At 36.5% G+C, this 19,476-nt stretch overlaps 3 protein-coding genes across 4 annotated transcripts in view; all 3 read right to left on the bottom strand.

Moving 5' to 3' along the window:
• Window positions 1-523, bottom strand: part of LOC137045572 (probable serine/threonine-protein kinase ifkA) — a 22,197-nt gene extending 21,674 nt beyond the window's left edge. Inside the window, exon 1 of the mRNA XM_067422280.1 lies at window positions 1-523. This exon is cut by the window's left edge and continues 452 nt beyond it. The gene's annotated coding sequence lies outside the window, so the exon portion shown is untranslated.
• A 154-nt stretch (window positions 524-677) lies between these two features.
• gpatch11 (G patch domain containing 11) lies at window positions 678-5,099 on the bottom strand. The gene is made up of 8 exons (XM_067421236.1): window positions 4,941-5,099; window positions 3,550-3,776; window positions 3,423-3,464; window positions 3,220-3,340; window positions 2,582-2,672; window positions 2,312-2,443; window positions 918-999; window positions 678-832 (listed from the first exon to the last, which is right to left on the bottom strand). The coding sequence occupies exons 1-8, from the start codon at window positions 4,988-4,990 to the stop codon at window positions 774-776; spliced, it is 804 nt and encodes a 267-aa protein (XP_067277337.1). The 5' UTR covers window positions 4,991-5,099; the 3' UTR covers window positions 678-773.
• Window positions 5,100-7,347: 2,248 nt separating this feature from the next.
• mypn (myopalladin) overlaps window positions 7,348-19,476 on the bottom strand; it is a 52,179-nt gene continuing 40,050 nt past the window's right edge. The window contains exons 17-21 of one of the 2 annotated variants that reach the window (XM_067421620.1): window positions 18,202-18,328; window positions 13,324-13,531; window positions 11,001-11,166; window positions 9,045-9,178; window positions 7,348-7,719 (exon numbers count right to left, since the gene is read on the bottom strand). In XM_067421620.1, coding sequence (XP_067277721.1) covers window positions 7,550-7,719; window positions 9,045-9,178; window positions 11,001-11,166; window positions 13,324-13,531; window positions 18,202-18,328 — 805 coding nt within the window. In that variant the 3' untranslated portion in view covers window positions 7,348-7,549. The remainder of the gene's footprint in view (window positions 7,720-9,044; window positions 9,179-11,000; window positions 11,167-13,323; window positions 13,532-18,201; window positions 18,329-19,476) is intronic. The other variant, XM_067421622.1, reaches the window with a different exon arrangement.

Raw genomic sequence — 19,476 nt, 5'->3', positions numbered from 1 at the left:
CGAACGTTCAGAAATAAATGACCAGGCATAATAATACAAATATGTGTAGGAGCATGTTACAAAAAAAATTAAAATAAAATGTATACATTTTTGATACTGATTTTTTAAAATATTGGGTTTCATAAAATATTATCTTTCACGGATGGATGGATGGATGGATGGATGGATGGATGGATAGATAACATAACATAAGGCTTTGATCTATACAGATTTTTCGACATAAAATGGGTTTCATAAAATATTATCTTTCAATTTTTTAATTATGTTTCTGTGAGTATGAAATTTGGCAAGTAACGGAAAAAAAAGATAAATCAATAAAACCTCATTCATTAAAAATAAGAAAATTAAAGAAAATGTTTGGCAATATTCTAGGCAAAATCAACGCAGTAATTTAATTTAAACAATGCTCACTATTTTATGCATTATATATTTCTGTGAACTTAATGTACTAAGTGTATTATAAAAACCTTTCTGAATATTTGAATGTTTTAGGCTAACTGGAGAAAGCTATTAATTATTGTTAATCTATAAATATTACAGTATTGTCACAGTCCACTCTTATTCAAAATAATGCAAAATATCCTAAATATGCAACCACAAATGTTTGTGATTGGATAAGATTCAGTTACGCAGGAAAATTTAACGGAGCAATAATTATAAAAAACCTGGACACACAATTATAATCAAAACATCAATGCAACATTTAATGAATACAAGAAAACATAAATAAACACAGCTATGCAATTAAAAGGAAAGAGTTCCTGATCGTTGCTTTAGTCGTCATGATCTGCTGCCGTGTCACCGGGACAGTTTGAGCTCAAGTCATCTTCATCTGTTGGGCGAGAACATTTCAGCGTTTCATTCATAATTAATGTATTCACTCAAACAGTTATTTTATATATGTGGACACTTCTTACCATCAAACGCCGTCCCACACCATATGCAGTAAAAATGGACTCCTCGCAAATACGAGGTGAGAAACTGCAGCTTGTCTAAAGGCTGGAAAAGGAGGACAAAAACAAGATGGTGCATCAAAATAACACAAAACAGCTTTATTATATTGAACATGAGGCACTTTCCATTAATAAAAAGGTACAATTTGGTGTCATTACTTTCTTAAATAACGTTCTACAGAGCGAGAACTATTACATGTATCAGGTTTTTACTTTATAATAATATTAATCTATTACATAGTAATTAATAATACTAATAATAACAGCATGGATAATTAGCTAGTTTAAATATAATTCTGTGTTTACATAAATATATACACTGATCAGGCATAACATTTTGACCTAATATTGAGTTGGTCCTCCTTTTGCTGACCCGTCGAGGCATGGACTCCACTAGACCCCTGAAGGTGTGCTGTGGTATCTGGCACCAAGATGTTAGCAGCAGATCCTTTAAGTCCTGTAAGTTGCGAGGTGGGGCCTCCTTGGATCAGACTTGTTTGTTCAGCTCATCACACAGATGCTCGATTGGATTGAGATCTGGGGAATTTGGAGGCCAAGTCAACGCCTCAAACTGGTTGTGGTGCTCCTCAAACCATTCCTGAAGCATTTGTGCTTTGTGTCAGGAGCATTATCCTGCTGGAAGAGCCACAGCCACCAGAATACAGTTTCCATGAAAGGCTGAACATGGTCTCAGCAATGCTTAGGTAGGTGGAGCGTGTCAAAGTAACATCCACATGGATGGAGGACCCAAGGTTTCCCAGCAGAACATTGCCCAAAGCATCACACTGCCTCCGCCGGCTCGCCTTCTTCCCATAGGGCATCCTGGGGCCATGTGTTCCTCAGGTAAGCCACATACACACACTCTGCCATCCATGTGATGTAAAAATAAAAACGTGATTCATCGGACCAGGCCAGCTTCTTCCATTGCTCCGTGGTCCAGTTCTGATGCTCACGTGCCACTGTTGGTGCTTTCAGCGGGGTCAGGGGTCAGCATGGGCACCCTGATTGGTCAGCGGCTATGCCGCCCCATACGCAACAAACTGAGCTGCTCTGTGTATTCTGACAGCTTTCTATCAGAACCAGCATTAACTTCTTGAGCAATTTGAGCTCCAGTAGCTCGTCTCAAAATGTTCATTTGCTGACTAATATATCCCACAAACAGGAGCCGTGATGAAGAGATAATAAGTGTTATTCACCTGTCAGTGGTCATAATGACATGCCTGATCGGTGAATATATACACATCAAACATTCAGGCCTAAGAAGTTATCAAAGTTATTCTAAAACCAAAACATTTTCCCTCCGAATTATCTCATTAGCAATGAAAGTGCCATGTAAACAGGTTTGAGGTGCAGCTCACTGTTAGTTCCTCCTCCTCCTCCTCCTCATCGTCACTTCCCTCAGGTTTTGTTTCCTCTTCCTCCAGAAGCTCCGCCTCCTCATCTTTCACTACTTCAGGCCAGTACCAGCTCTCTCTGGGAGCAGTGATGCCCTGAAGGAAGAATCGCAACAGCAGATGAGTGAATCGTCAGTTTGACTCTTGGTTATATTAAAAACCCAGAAAAGCCTCAGTTCCATTCATGCAAATATTTTCAAACTCAGATTCAAGATGAAGTTTTTATTTGATGACCTTCTGGCTGTCCAGCTGTTCACAGGCCCGTTGGCTCTTCCACAGGTCGCCCTGTGTTTGACGCTCTTCTCTTTCGGTTCTCTTACGCACTCTGTAAAAGAGATGAGCGATACTGTTACTCAACACATCAAGACACACAGAAGATCAAAGCCTGACACATGAAACATCTAAAAAAAAAAAGTTTGCACATTAATTTGCATATGTATCATGTTTGATACATCAGATTTTTTGGCTAATATAGTATGATTTAGTGAGAATATGGAGGAAAAACATGAATTTTATTCAAAAATCATGAAATTTGGTGCAGTTGCTGATATTTATATGGACCGAAAGTAATGAAATTCTGATGCTTGTAATGTAAATCACTGAGATAGCAGATACTGACATAAAATGCACTTCAATATCCATATCTGCCAATAAAACGTCTTAGTAAGATAATATTTAAATGCTTAGTTTTATGATCTGTAGTTTTAAAATAAAGAAGCTAATAAAGCTTCCTCAAAAGCCTGATAATCATATATGTTACAACAAAAAAAAGCATGGACAATCAAGTAAACCGAAGCTGCTTCCATCTTGAAATATTACCAAGTTATTCTTACATTTACTTAATAAATTCAGTAAAAATTCCAGGTTTACACCTAAAATCCTCGAGTGATTTCTTTTCCACGTGTTGTTTCATTTGCACTTTTCTCCGGTAATTCTGAAGCTCCTCGTCTGCTTTCCTCTTCTTGAGTTCTTCCATGCCGATGCCGCCTCTGTCTGCAAACAGTGTGTGAACATCAGGGTGTGTGAACAACGTCTTACAGATCAATAACACAAACCAGAGAACACACCGGCCGACCTGTTTTGATGTTGAGAGGAACCGGCTCCACCCGTCCAGCACCTGCAGCATGAGAACACTTTGTTATGCACAGAAAACGATATTAATAAGTAAATAAATAATTTCCGAATAAGTCGCAATCACTGACCGGCTTTGCCCAGGCCTTGTCCTGCTTTATAGCCCATTTTCTGCAGTAATGCAAAGCCTTTATTTTGGCTGCTTATGGAGCTCTGCAGCGCAGCCTCGCGGCTCTCCTGCTCCTGCTCTCTGAAGCTCTTCTGCCGGTTCTGTATGTTCTTCTCTTTCGCAACTGCCTCCTTTCTCAAAGCGTCCTTCATGCGCTTCACCATCGGCACGCCAGGCCGGACGTCTGAGCTGGACACGAGCAAGCGCATCAACACAACATGCGTTACTCAGTGAGGAGCTTTTTATGATATTTAGATGGCTGTCAACTGGTGGAAGTGGGAATAATAGATGAAGTGAATAATAGATGAAGTCTGAAATTAAAAATTTGTATTTATTTGCGGTAGTAGCACATTGTACTGGTGTCGTGTGTGGTTTACACTGACTTAAAAGATGAATCATGCTATACCTCAAAGAATACCACGGTACACCTCCAATAACACTGCTCAACACACCCTGCTGAAAAAACACAGCTAAAACCAACCTAAGCTGGTTGGCTGGTTTTAGCAGGTCACACACACACACACACATGCACTCACTGACTCACTCACTGACACATTTGTTTCATTATATTATATATATATATATATATATATATATATATATATATATATATATATATATATATATATATATATATATATATATATATATATTATAGTGAGGACATTACATAGACTTCCATTGATTTTATATCAGGTTAATGCTTTCTCTCCCCTAACCCAACCCCTTTCCCTAAAACATACCCATCACAGAAACATGTGTAAAACAATAGATTTACAACAAAAAAAAAAAAAAAAAACCTTGTTTTGGCCGATTTATTAGCCTTTTTAACTAGTGAGGACCAGTCAAATGTCAAACCAATGAGTTGTTTTCATATTTTACTATATAAGTGAGGACATTTGTGACCCCACAAGTATTGCCAAACAAGGAACACACTCTCACACTCTCTCTCTCTCTCTCTCTCACACACTCACACTCACACTCACACACACTCTCTCTCTCTCTCTCTCTCTCTCTCTCTCTCTCTCTCTCTCTCTCTCTCTCTCTCTCTCTCTCTCTCTCTCCAGCCAAGGCTCTTTTCAGCAGAGGGCATGTGTTTTATTGTAAGTAAGTTAGCCCCACTGCATCATTCAGAGCTGATTATGTGGTTTGACAGCTGAGGTTCCTTGATAAATGATCTAAGAAACCTGCATTACATTTAAAACTAACATGTAAACTGTAACTTAGGCGTGAATACAAACGTTACTCCGTGTTTGTTTATAACGTTATCTACGTTAACGTTACCGCGTTAGCAAACATCAAAGTCACTTTGACAGCGACAGGACATCGTCTAAAAACCTTTTTTAAACTCACATTTGGTTCAGGAAAGCGTCAGACATGTAGTCATCTTCATCCTCAGCCATTTGTGCAATTAATCAAAACAAATGAGATAGAAATGAAATTCCGTGGATCACTGTTGTTCCTCACAGTAAACGAGTCCGACTGGAACGAGCGGAACGTGTGATCGGTTCCTACTTAGACCGTGAGCTTTCCTTGCAAACACCGGGGAAAAAAACATATACTAACATTTAATATACATGCATGTATAACAGGCTGCGATTTATTCACTGTGCAGTTGACAAGAAGACTCTTAATAACAAAGTGCAATTAATATAGTCTAATATACGTGCAGCATTTTTGTATTATTTATTCAAAGTTCATGGCATTATTGTGCAGCTGCAATTTATATTAATGGACTGAAATTTTTGAAACGATGGTGTACTGGTAACATAGTTTTATATAATTAGTTTACAAAGGGATGTGAAATGTATATAGACATTTAAATAATTATGGGGGGGGGGTAAGAAAGCGAGAGCGTGTGTGAGAGAGCGAGTGTTGTGTGTGTGTTTGTTGTGTGTGAGAGAGTTTGTTTTGTGTGTGTGTGAGAGAGTTTGTTTTGTGTGTGTGTGTGTAAGAGAGTTTGTTTAGTGTGTGTGTGTGAGAGTGTCTTTTTGTGTGTGAGAGTGTTTGAGCGAGAGAGATTGTGTTGTTAGTGAGAGAGAGAGTGTGAGTATGTTTGTTGTGTGCGTGTGTGTGACTACTATTACAGCCTAAATAATATTTAACAAGTCAATTATATTTATTGCATTTTGCAATGTTACAAAGCAACACACTGAAGAGACACACTGTTTTTGTTTGAATAAATATAACTTTATTTTCAAGAAAAACAACTATTGTACACGTTCACAAATTATGTATTTGCATGTATTTATTCTAGTGATTGTATAACAATACATTTGATTAAAGGCTTTGTAAACTTTCACAACAATTTATAATATCTAATATATTTTTGATTCGGTCATATTGCAGAGAATTACCTCAAGCAGCCGTATTTATTCTTCAGGAACAATAAAATATTAACATGTTAAAATAATCTCTTTCCATCACCCTGCAGCGCGAGAGAATTCAGGTGCAGACATTCCCCATTCCTCTTTATTAAAACTGTAATAAATGATTTTATTAAAACTAATAAATGATTTCAGCAGCGCATCAGAAATGTGATATCACTCAGCTCGGTTTAACATCTGTGACCGTCACTTACGAGGCAAATGCAAAGTATCAAAGTATAGTGTGTTTGAGCTCTATATCTGTAATCTTGCTGATATGACTCATTCTTGCGTTATTATATGGAAATATGAAACAATATAGCAGTCAAAGAGTTTTGTTGAATAAAACCTGCAGAAGCTTTAACATTCACAGTTGGTAACCAGACAGACACACATTCTAATAAAACGATTAAAGCTACACTGTGTAACTTTTAGTTTATTCTTAGCTAAAAACACTTAGTTCTTTCAAAAATATGTGCTCATTAATTTATATTTACTTCTTTCAAGTAATAATGTATTCTCGTAAGTTTTTACTATGCCATTGAAAATACATACGGGTGAGGGGTTCGAATGCCGGTCGCCATGTTGCCCCTCCATCTTGAAAGTACAGTAGCCAAAGAGGGACATACCCGTAAACTCAAGCTTCGCCTTTCGCGTTTTAACACTCGATGGCACCGTGTCGAATGCATAGACAGTAAAAGAAATGGACAGAGCAACCCCATAGACTTCAACGGCGGATAATGAAGTCAATTAGAAGCCCTCACTTCCTGACGGCTGAGCGAACTGCGCAGACTCAGACTGAGCTTGAGGACGTAGATGTGACGTGAGCCTCCTGTCTGACAGCTGTAGGTCTTCTAGTAGTTGTGGAAAGTGAAATCTGAATCACGTTGTTTAAATGTTTCTCCCGTTGCTTTTGGCTCACTATGGGCTTCTCCCCATTCTTCCCCACACAGTGTAGCTTTAATATGATATGTAAGGCAGAACAGCCAAATTATTACAACAAACGGACCAGAACAAAATTGCATAATGCCTCAAATGGCACATTTCATAATTAAAAGGAAAAAACGTGTGCAAATAATGTGAAAATCAGTGTGTTCATCTAAATATAGTTAAAGTGATCAAATGATACAAACCAGAGCAGAGACATCAGACTGACTACCAACAACTGAACACACACACACACTCTCGCGTACACTCAGTCTCACTCACAAACACACACACAAAAACACGCACGCACTCTCTCTCTCTCACACACACGCGCGCACACTCTCTCACACACAAACACATGCTCACACACAAACACATGCTCACTCTCACACACGGGCACTCACTCACTCACACAAAAGCACACTCTCTCACTCACTCACACACACGCTCACTCTCAAGTAAATACACACACACACAAACGCTTTTTCTCTCTCTCTCTCTCTCTCTCTCTCTCTCACACACACACACACACACACACACACACACACACACACACACACACACACACACACACACACACACTCTCTCTCTCTAGTTTTGGGTATCTTTTTGGGGACTCTCCATAGATAATGTCCAAGCTGCGCTGCTCTTTGAATCGCCGCCGCTCCTCTACAGCTCCTCGCTCTCCTGCGTCCGGGCCGCCGAGAACATGGCGGAGCCGCTGTCACTCGAGGGGAAGGCAGACTTTATGTCCAGCCCCTGTCCCGTTAGAGCAGCGTAGCGGCTGCCGGTGACCTGCGCTCTCTTCAGCGGCGGATGGACATGCTGATGCCACTGAGCTGCAGAAAACACACACACAATCTTCTGCAGTCAGTGTGTGTGTGTGTGTGTGTGTGTGTGTGTGTGTGTGTGTGTGTGTGTGCCACGAGCTACTCATCTCCTGACTGATCTGGAGTCAGGCACTTCACACAACTACATCTCTAATGTTCTACAAGAGACTGTAACTGTCTGTAACTGGTCAACATTTCTTTTAGGATTTATTGTAGTTGCCTTTATTAATCCACATTTTACAGTTCACTTCTGTAGTAAAAAAACAATTTATGAAAATAAAAACATTGAATGTTGTCTCTATTGATATAAGATTATTAGAAAAACATGCATTAGGATTATTAGAATATTTTTTAAATAACAGTTTTAGATGGAGTAACATATAGTAGTTCAATTATAGTACATTTAAATAATCAGAATAACTTCTTAAATTACACAAATATGTTTAAATAGTTTTAGATGGTGAGTATTAATATAGCAGTTTAATTTTTCATTTTATTTATATAATATAATTTTTTATATTTAATATATTTATATTCATTTCTTAAAATAATCAGGAAAAATCTGTTAAAATTTTGCTTAAAATAGTTTTAGATGGAGTATTAATATAGTTTAATTTATTACATTATTTTCTTAAATTAATTAGAAAATGTGTTTAAAATAGTTTTACATTGAGTATTAATATAGTTTACTTATATTTATTTCTTAAAATAGTCAGGAAAAATTTAAATCTAAAATTTAAAATATGCTTTAAAAATGATTTAAAATAATTTTAGATGGAGCATTAATATAGTACTTTAGTTAAATTTAATTGTAATTATTAGAATCATTTCTTAAAATAATCAGAAAACCTATGCTTTAAAAATAGTTTTTAAAAGTTTTAGATTATAGTTTAATTTATTCGATTAATTTCTTAAATTAATTAGAAAATATAATTAAATAGTTTTAGATGGAGTATTAATATAGTAATTTAATTGTGATTATTAGAATTCCTTAAATAATCAGAATACTTTCATATGGAGTTTATTTTTCCATTAGAAAAATTTCTTAAAATAATAAGGAAATATCTGTTTAAAGTTTTTAGAGTGAGTATTTATATAGTTCATTTATTAGACTCATTTCTTAAAATATTTCTTTAAAAAATGTCTTAATTTCTTTCATTTATTTTTTAATCATTAGAATGTTTTTTTTTATTAATTTGAAGAATTATTAGCATGTTAGATACATTTTTCTGTTCATTGAGTTATTTCTCATCAGCTAACACAGGTCCTGTAGTCTGTACTTAAATACTTTATAGCTTTATAATGCGGAAAAATAAAGAATAAAAATGCCTCACCGTATATGTCTAGTCTGGCTGTGCATGAGATGATTCCCGCCTCGTTCTTCGCCGACACAGTGTACCAGCCCGCGTCTTCTTTCCTGGTCGGCTGAATTAGTAGACATACGTAACCTGTAGTGTCCTGATGCATGCTGGGACAACACGAACACACAGAATACAAACGTCAAAACTACTAATATGAGTTTTATTCATTTGTTGTATTATATGTGACCCAAAACCCATCATAAGGGTCAATTTTTTGATTGAGAATTGAGATTTATACATCATCTAAAAGCTGAATAAATAATATTTCCATTGATGTGTGGTTTGTTATGATTGGACAATGTTTGAAAATCTGGAATCTGAGGGTGAAAAAAAAATCTAAATATTGAGAAAATCTTCCTTAGCAATGCATATTACTACTAATAATGCATATTTGATATATTTATGGTAGGAAATGTACTAAATATCTTCATGGAACAGGATCTTAATATCCTAATGATTTTTGGCATTAAAGAAAAATGGTTAATATTGACCCTTATAATGTATTGTTGGCTATTGCCTCAGATATACCCGTAAGACGCAGGACTGCTCCCGAGTCACATTAACTGTCTTTATGTTCCTCAAAAGTATAAAGCACTTGTTCATCTTCATATCACTTTGGCTGAAAAACCAGCTAACACACTCCAAAACCAGCCTGACCACCTTAACTCTTCCCCGCCAGCGTTTTAAAAAAAAGTTGCCAGCCACCGCCAGGGTTTTTGACAATTTTCACCTAAATTTAATAGCCCATAGAATATTTTGTTTAATGAATATCTGAGCATGCAATATATCAAAATAAAGAGCTGACCCTCTTCTTTTAAACACAAGAAAAAAACGTTTTATTCTAGCTTCATGCATTCCTTTTTTATTTAACACTTGAATATGGGTAGGTTTCATAAAGAAAGCAACATTTTGAACAAAAAGCTGAGAAAATCAAATTTTTGTGAAAGACCGGCAGACATCAGATTCAGAGATGATCAAACAGATGGAGTCGATCGAGTCCATCAACACCCCTAATGCTTACACAGTCCTGTAGCTCATCCTGGGTCCACATTTCATTCAGTAACATTAGATAGTTTTGATTCATATGCTGTTTAATGAAGATGATCACGTTATTTTTGATATGCATATGATTACATGCGATCGCGCAATAGCGCCCCCTAGCGCCCGACAGTGAAAACACGGAAAATTCCGTTATTGGTCTGGAAGCGTTTTCTCACAAATAACGGAAATTTCCGTGTTTGGCGGGGAAAGAGTTAAAGGGATAGTTCACCCAAAAATGAGAATGTGATGTTAATCTGCTGACCCCCAGCGCATCCAACATGTCGGTGTGTTTGTTTCTTCAGTAGAACACAAATGAAGATTTTTAACTCAACCGTTGCTGTGTGTCGGTCATATAATCATGTGAATGGGTAACAACTCTATGAGAGCAAAAAAAAACATGCTTAGACAACATGCACACAAACCCTGCTGCTCCTGATGACACACTGATGTCTTAAGACACGAACTGATCGGTTTCTGTGAGAAACACAACAGTTTTTATGTAATTTTTTTTAGCTCATATCAGACGAATCTCATCTAGTGTTCCCATCCGCTATTACTTCTGTCTGGTAAGGTCAAACTGGCGCGATCATATATTATGTAGATGCCTCATTTGTCATGTTGTCTAAGCATGTTTTTTTGCTCTCATAGAGTTGTTACCCATTGACATCATTATATGACCGACACACAGCAACGGTTGAGTTAAAAATCTTCATTTGTGTTCTCCTGAAGAAACAAACACACCTACATGTTGGATGCACTGGGGGTCAGCAGATAAACATCACACACTCATTTTTGGGTGAACTATCCCTTTAAGCTGGTCAAGACACCGTTACTTCTATAGCACTTTAATGGAGCAGTCATTATATGGTTGGTTTCCAGTGGACTCACCTAACCCTGTCCTTGGAGTGAGGGATGGTGTCGTTGTCTTTCTTCCAGTAAATGAGCGGCTGAGGCATTCCCACAACCCTGCACTCCAGACGCACCGGAGCCCCTTCAGCGATGCCCGTGTTCTGCAGCTTCTCCACAAAATGCGGAGCCTGCTTTATCTCTTTTTCTGCAAATGTTTATTTGACAGGGAACAGAGGATCAAATATTTGATTCACAATTTATATCATCAGCTAATTTCTTGCATTTAAGCTGGAGCTTTTTAACATCAAGCACATTCAAACTGGCCGAATCTGTGCTACACGCAACCAAACTCAATCTTACCGATAATGAATACCAACAACAGATCAGACATTTACAGACGGTTACAAATCAACCGTTTCGCTGATACACTTCAGAAAAATAACATGCTTTCGTAAATCAGAATTATGTGATTAAAAAGTTAAATTATATAATCAAAGAGACGAAAATTAGGTAAAGGTCAAAATTAAGACAAAAATTAATGAAAAAGGCAATTATTACATACTAACTCAATAAATATGAGATACAATGTCAGAATTATGATATGTAAACTACAATAAATTACATAAAAAGTCAGAATTATGATATATTAACTCAATAAATTACATTAAAAGTCAAATTATGATATACTAACTAAATAAATTACATAAAAAGTCAGAATTAATGACATACTAATAACTCAGAAAATATGAGAAAAGTCAGAATTATGGCAGTCAAAATTGAGATAAGTCAGAATTATGACATACTGAGTCAAAAATATGAAATAAAAGTCAGAATAATGACATACTAACTCATAAATATGAAATAAGTCAGAATTATGGCAGTCAAAATTATGACATACTAACTCAAAAATATGAAATAAAAGTCAGAATAATGACATACTAACTCATAAATATGAAATAAGTCAGAATTATGGCAGTCAAAATTATGACATACTAACTCAAAAATATGAAATAAAAGTCAGAATAATGACATACTAACTCATAAATATGAGATAGAGTCAGAATTATGATATGTAAACTACAATAAATTACATAAAAAGTCAGAATTATGATATATTAACTCAATAAATTACATTAAAAGTCAAATTATGATATACTAACTAAATAAATTACATAAAAAGTCAGAATTAATGACATACTAATAACTCAGAAAATATGAGAAAAGTCAGAATTATGGCAGTCAAAATTGAGATAAGTCAGAATTATGACATACTGACTCAAATATGAAATAAAAGTCAGAATAATGACATACTAACTCATAAATATGAAATAAGTCAGAATTATGGCAGTCAAAATTATGACATACTAACTCAAAAATATGAAATAAAAGTCAGAATAATGACATACTAACTCATAAATATGAAATAAGTCAGAATTATGGCAGTCAAAATTATGACATACTAACTCAAAAATATGAAATAAAAGTCAGAATAATGACATACTAACTCATAAATATGAGATAGAGTCAGAATTATGATATGTAAACTACAATAAATTACATAAAAAGTCAGAATTATGATATATTAACTCAATAAATTACATTAAAAGTCAAATTATGATATACTAACTAAATAAATTACATAAAAAGTCAGAATTAATGACATACTAATAACTCAGAAAATATGAGAAAAGTCAGAATTATGGCAGTCAAAATTGAGATAAGTCAGAATTATGACATACTGACTCAAATATGAAATAAAAGTCAGAATAATGACATACTAACTCATAAATATGAAATAAGTCAGAATTATGGCAGTCAAAATTATGACATACTAACTCAAAAATATGAAATAAAAGTCAGAATAATGACATACTAACTCATAAATATGAGATAGAGTCAGAATTATGGCAGTCAAAATTATGACATACTAAGTCAAAATGTCAAAATTGAGATAAAAGTCAGAATTTTGACACCAATTTATGAGATAAAAAGTCATAGGTACAGTCGAAATTATGACAAGTCAATTATGATATCAAAAATTGATGAGTCAAAATTGAGATAGAAAGTCACTGACAACCAAGTCATAATTACAAGATAAAGTAAAAACTGACACGACTTAATACAATTTTTGTCAATTTTACATGTCATAATTATAACTTTTTATCTCAATCTTGCCTGTCATAATGATTTTTTCATCTCATAATTAACTTAGTATGCCATAATTTCAACTTTTTGTGTCCCAATTGGGACTTCTCACAATGTTGACATTCTAAAGCTCAGTTTTGATTTCCTGAAGGATGATAATTCTTCTTATAGGGCAGAAATGAGCTTGAGAGCCCATGAGAGAGGATGTGGCTCTCACCCACGACTTTGAGCTGGAGGCAGAATGAACTCTGTCCAGCTTTATTTGAGGCGATGCAGGTGTACGTCCCGTCATCAGCTTGAGTCAGAGGATCAATCACCAGAGAATGGATCCCGTTTTCCCTCACAAGCATCCGGTGAGTTAAGTCTGGATATATGGGCTTCCCGTTCAGAAGCCACATGATTTCAGGATGGGGTAATCCGCTCACCTGCACAGCACAGAGGGTTTCAGAGAACTCAACTACAGACAAAACATTTTATTTTTCATTGTATAGGATAACAGACAGAGGCCCGAAAAACTATTTGGATACGAGTCACTTTTAAAACATTTTAAAATTTGGCAAAAATCAGTTAGCTACTGGGTTAAATAAGTTAAGGTATTTAAGTTAAGTTTATTTGAAGAGTGTACCCTTTATTACGACGTTTCTTAACAGAGTTAAGTAAAAAATGTGCACATAAAGACATTATATTTTTTATTTCATAGTACATTGTTAATCATTGTTTTTAATAATCTTTTGCTGTGCTTAAAAGAAGTAGGATGGATGGATGAAAGAACGATACACTGAATGGATGAATGGATAGATGATAGAACGATACGTTGGATGGATGAATGGATAGATGATAGAACGATACGTTGGATGGATGAATGGATAGATGATAGAACGATACATTGAATGGATGAATGGATAGATGATAGAACGATACATTGGATGGATGAATGGATAGATGATAGAACGATACATTGGATGGATGAATGGATAGATGATAGAACGATACATTGGATGGATGAATGGATGGATGATAGAACGATACATTGAATGGATGAATGGATAGATGATAGAACGATACATTGGATGGATGAATGGATAGATGATAGAACGATACATTGGATGGATGAATGGATAGATGATAGAACGATACATTGAATGGATGAATGGATAGATGATAGAACGATACATTGGATGGATGAATGGATGGATGATAGAACGATACATTGAATGGATGAATGGATGGATGATAGAACGATACGTTGGATGGATGAATGGATGGATGATAGAACGATACATTGAATGGATGAATGGATAGATGATAGAACGATACGTTGAATGGATGAATGGATAGATGATAGAACGATACATTGAATGGATGAATGGATAGATGATAGAACGATACATTGGATGGATGAATGGATAGATGATAGAACGATACATTGGATGGATGAATGGATAGATGATAGAACGATACATTGGATGGATGAATGGATAGATGATAGAACGATACATTGGATGGATGAATGGATAGATGATAGAACGATACATTGGATGGATGAATGGATGGATGATAGAACGATACTTTGAATGGATGAATGGATGGATGATAGAACGATACATTGAATGGATGAATGGATAGATGATAGAACGATACGTTGGATGGATGAATGGATAGATGATAGAACGATACATTGGATGGATGAATGGATAGATGATAGAACGATACATTGGATGGATGAATGGATAGATGATAGAACGATACATTGGATGGATGAATGGATAGATGATAGAACGATACATTGGATGGATGAATGGATGGATGATAGAACGATACATTGAATGGATGAATGGATGGATGATAGAACGATACGTTGGATGGATGAATGGATGGATGATAGAACGATACATTGAATGGATGAATGGATAGATGATAGAACGATACATTGAATGGATGAATGATAGAACGATACATTGAATGGATGAATGGATAGATGATAGAACGATACATTGGATGGATGAATGGATGGATGATAGAACGATACATTGAATGGATGAATGGATGGATGATAGAACGATACATTGGATGGATGAATGGATAGATGATAGAACGATACATTGGATGGATGAATGGATGGATGATAGAACGATACATTGAATGGATGAATGGATAGATGATAGAACGATACATTGAATGGATGAATGGATGGATGATAGAACGATACATTGGATGGATGAATGGATAGATGATAGAACGATACATTGGATGGATGAATGGATAGATGATAGAAAGATACATTGGATGGATGAATGGATAGATGATAGAACGATACATTGGATGGATGAATGGATAGATGATAGAACGATACATTGGATGGATGAATGGATGGATGATAGAACGATACATTGAATGGATGAATGGATGGATGATAGAACGATACGTTGGATGGATGAATGGATGGATGATAGAACGATACATTGAATGGATGAATGGATGGATGATAGAACGATACATTGAATGGATGAATGGATAGATGATAGAACGATACATTGGATGGATGAATGGATGGATGATAGAACGATACATTGAATGGATGGATGATAGAACGATACATTGGATGGATGAATGGATAGATGATAGAACGATACGTTGGATGGATGAATGGATAGATGATAGAACGATACATTGGATGGATGAATGGATAGATGATAGAACGATACATTGGATGGATGAATGGATGGATGATAGAACGATACATTGAATGGATGAATGGATAGATGATAGAACGATACATTGAATGGATGAATGGATGGATGATAGAACGATACATTGGATGGATGAATGGATAGATGATAGAACGATACATTGGATGGATGAATGGATGGATGATAGAACGATACATTGGATGGATGAATGGATAGATGATAGAACGACACATTGGATGGATGAATGGATGGATGATAGAACGATACATTGAATGGATGAATGGATGGATGATAGAACGATACGTTGGATGGATGAATGGATGGATGGATGATAGAACAATACATTGAATGGATGAATGGATGGATGATAGAACGATACGTTGGATGGATGAATGGATGGATGATAGAACGATACATTGAATGGATGAATGGATGGATGATAGAACGATACATTGAATGGATGAATGGATGGATGATAGAACGATACATTGAATGGATGAATGGATGGATGATAGAACGATACATTGGATGGATAGATGATAGAACGATACGTTGGATGAATGGATAGATGATAGAACGATACATTGAATGGATGAATGGATGGATGATAGAACGATACATTGAATGGATGAATGGATGGATGATAGAACGATACATTGGATGGATGACTGGATAGATGATAGAACGATACATTGGATGGATGAATGGATAGATGATAGAACGATACGTTGGATGGATGAATGGATAGATGATAGAACGATACATTGGATGGATGAATGGATAGATGATAGAACGATACATTGAATGGATGAATGGATAGATGATAGAACGATACATTGGATGGATGAATGGATAGATGATAGAACGATACGTTGAATGGATGAATGGATGGATGATAGAACGATACATTGAATGGATGAATGGATGGATGATAGAACGATACGTTGGATGGATGAATGGATGGATGGATGATAGAACAATACATTGAATGGATGAATGGATGGATGATAGAACGATACGTTGGATGGATGAATGGATGGATGATAGAACGATACATTGAATGGATGAATGGATGGATGATAGAACGATACATTGAATGGATGAATGGATGGATGATAGAACGATACATTGAATGGATGAATGGATGGATGATAGAACGATACATTGGATGGATAGATGATAGAACGATACGTTGGATGAATGGATAGATGATAGAACGATACATTGAATGGATGAATGGATGGATGATAGAACGATACATTGAATGGATGAATGGATGGATGATAGAACGATACATTGGATGGATGACTGGATAGATGATAGAACGATACATTGGATGGATGAATGGATAGATGATAGAACGATACATTGAATGGATGAATGGATAGATGATAGAACGATACATTGGATGGATGAATGGATAGATGATAGAACGATACGTTGGATGGATGAATGGATAGATGATAGAACGATACATTGGATGGATGAATGGATAGATGATAGAACGATACATTGAATGGATGAATGGATAGATGATAGAACGATACATTGGATGGATGAATGGATAGATGATAGAACGATACGTTGAATGGATGAATGGATGGATGATAGAACGATACATTGGATGGATGAATGGATAGATGATAGAACGATACATTGGATGGATGAATGGATAGATGATAGAACGATACATTGGATGGATGAATGGATGATAGAATGATACGTTGGATGGATGAATGGATGGATGATAGAACGATACATTGGATGGATGAATGGATAGATGATAGAACGATACATTGGATGGATGAATGGATGATAGAATGATACGTTGGATGGGTGGATCGATGGATGGATGATAGAACGATACATTGGATAGATGAATGGATAGATGATAGAACGATACATTGGATGGATGAATGGATAGATGATAGAACGATACATTGGATGGATGAATGGATGATAGAATGATACGTTGGATGGATGAATGGATGATAGAATGATACGTTGGATGGGTGGATCGATGGATGGATGACTGCATTTAATATAAATTTAAACAATTAATACATTTTTATTTAATTGCAATTAACATGCATTAAGTGTCTGGAAACATTCCATTCAGTTAAAGTATATTATTTGTGCATAGAGTAAATCTTAAAGTGTGCTGCTGTCCTGCTGTAAATGAAGACAGTCTGTACGGTGTAGTTTTGTTTACGTGTGTGTGTGTGTGTGTGTGGTTAGCGGATGACGTGTTGAACTACACCTGTGGTTTCTCTGCCTGATGTTTTAAGTGCTCAGGTGTATTTGATTGAGGTTGGAGCTAAACTCTGCAGGACAGTGGCCCTCCAGGACCGAGTTTGGGGACCCCTGTTTTAAGTGCTCAGGTGTGTTTTGGGTTCTGTCAGTACCTTGCAGTCTAACCTACAGAGCCGGCCCTCGTGGGCCAACATGTCTCCTGGAGCCTGCAGGAAGTGCGGACGGAAGAAGCGCTCTTGAGTCGGTTCTCCCTCCACCTCCTGGACACGCGCTCGTACTCTGAGGAAAACGAGTGAGGAAAGAAATATTAAACATGCAAGGCTATAAAACATCTGTAAGCCACAGCGGAGTAATTACCGTATATGGGTGTCAGAAGCAAATAAAAACTGTGTGGGTCCTCTTTCTGATTTTTTTTTTACTGGAGTAATGTTAGATGCCATTTACAATAAACACCATTTACATTAAATGGTGTAAAGTAATACCACCATTTACTAAACGATTGATTGGACCAGACAAAATTACAGAAATTCCTGAGTGTTTTACCATGGCTTTAGTGTAAGGTTTGAGACGCATGCTATCAAGTTTTGACTAGGGCTGCACGTTTTCAAGTTTTTCATTAACCGTTAACCGAGGCCCTTAGCGGTTAATACTCGGTTAACCATAGTGTGCGTCAGGGTTATTATTTTTAGTTTATTAAGTTGACGACCGCCATCTCCGTAGTGAACGCGCCTATCGAGAGAAATGCACATCATGGATTACATAATCAGAGAGTAGCCTATTTCTTTTCCTTTTAAATTGTTAAAAGACATTTCAAGCTTTCTTAAGATATATTTCATGTCTGTGAGGCCTACGCTGAGTTTCGTTAAATTAGGATGAGATGCGCGCACCAGTTCACGAGCAATGCGAGTGGCTGCGAGGGCGCCTGCATGATTAGGGCATGTAGTAAAATATGCAGCCGAGAACGATTCCCACAGCGTTTGACTCGCGCGGCTGAGCCTCTCCCGGCAGAGAGTTCAAGCATCTGTGGACTCGTCCCTTCAGCTCTGGCCATCTTGCTTTCAGTCCGCGATTAGCTTTTTTTGTTTCCTTCATTACAGTTAAAGTAAGCTCTGCTTTTCTCTAGTCATTCACAAGTTTCTCACTTCAAACTTTCTTTCTTCTGCTCCGTTATGCACAGCGCGCGCGGCTCGCGCTCTGCTTCTGCCCTAATGCGACTTATAGCCCAGTGCGACTTATGTTATTTTCCTCTTCATGACGCATTTTTTGACTGATGCGACTTATTCTCCGGAGCGACTTATAGCCTGAAAAATGCGGTAAGCACTGCATTGCAATACTTGCATTTTGCCCCATCACTCTCAATTTTTAAAGTGCTCCCACGCTTTCTTTGCCCGCTTAGAAAGCTGGTCATGACTTCTTCTTGTGGATAT

This window comes from Pseudorasbora parva, chromosome 17 (assembly GCF_024679245.1).
Source record: "Pseudorasbora parva isolate DD20220531a chromosome 17, ASM2467924v1, whole genome shotgun sequence".
Lineage (NCBI taxonomy): Eukaryota > Metazoa > Chordata > Actinopteri > Cypriniformes > Gobionidae > Pseudorasbora > Pseudorasbora parva.
Note: the sequence above shows the minus strand (reverse complement) of the source record. Positions and strands in the feature narration are given on the sequence as shown.

Bases quoted from the DNA above. Each gene is read 5' to 3' on its own strand.
- gpatch11 (XM_067421236.1), bottom strand. From the start codon at position 4,990: ATGGCTGAGGATGAAGATGACTACATGTCTGACGCTTTCCTGAACCAA. The intron at 3,341-3,422 runs GTCGGCCGGTGT...CACTGTTTGCAG, and splicing joins TCCTCTCAACATCAAAACAG to ACAGAGGCGGCATCGGCATG. The intron at 833-917 runs GTAAGAAGTGTC...CTCGCCCAACAG, and splicing joins GTGTGGGACGGCGTTTGATG to ATGAAGATGACTTGAGCTCA.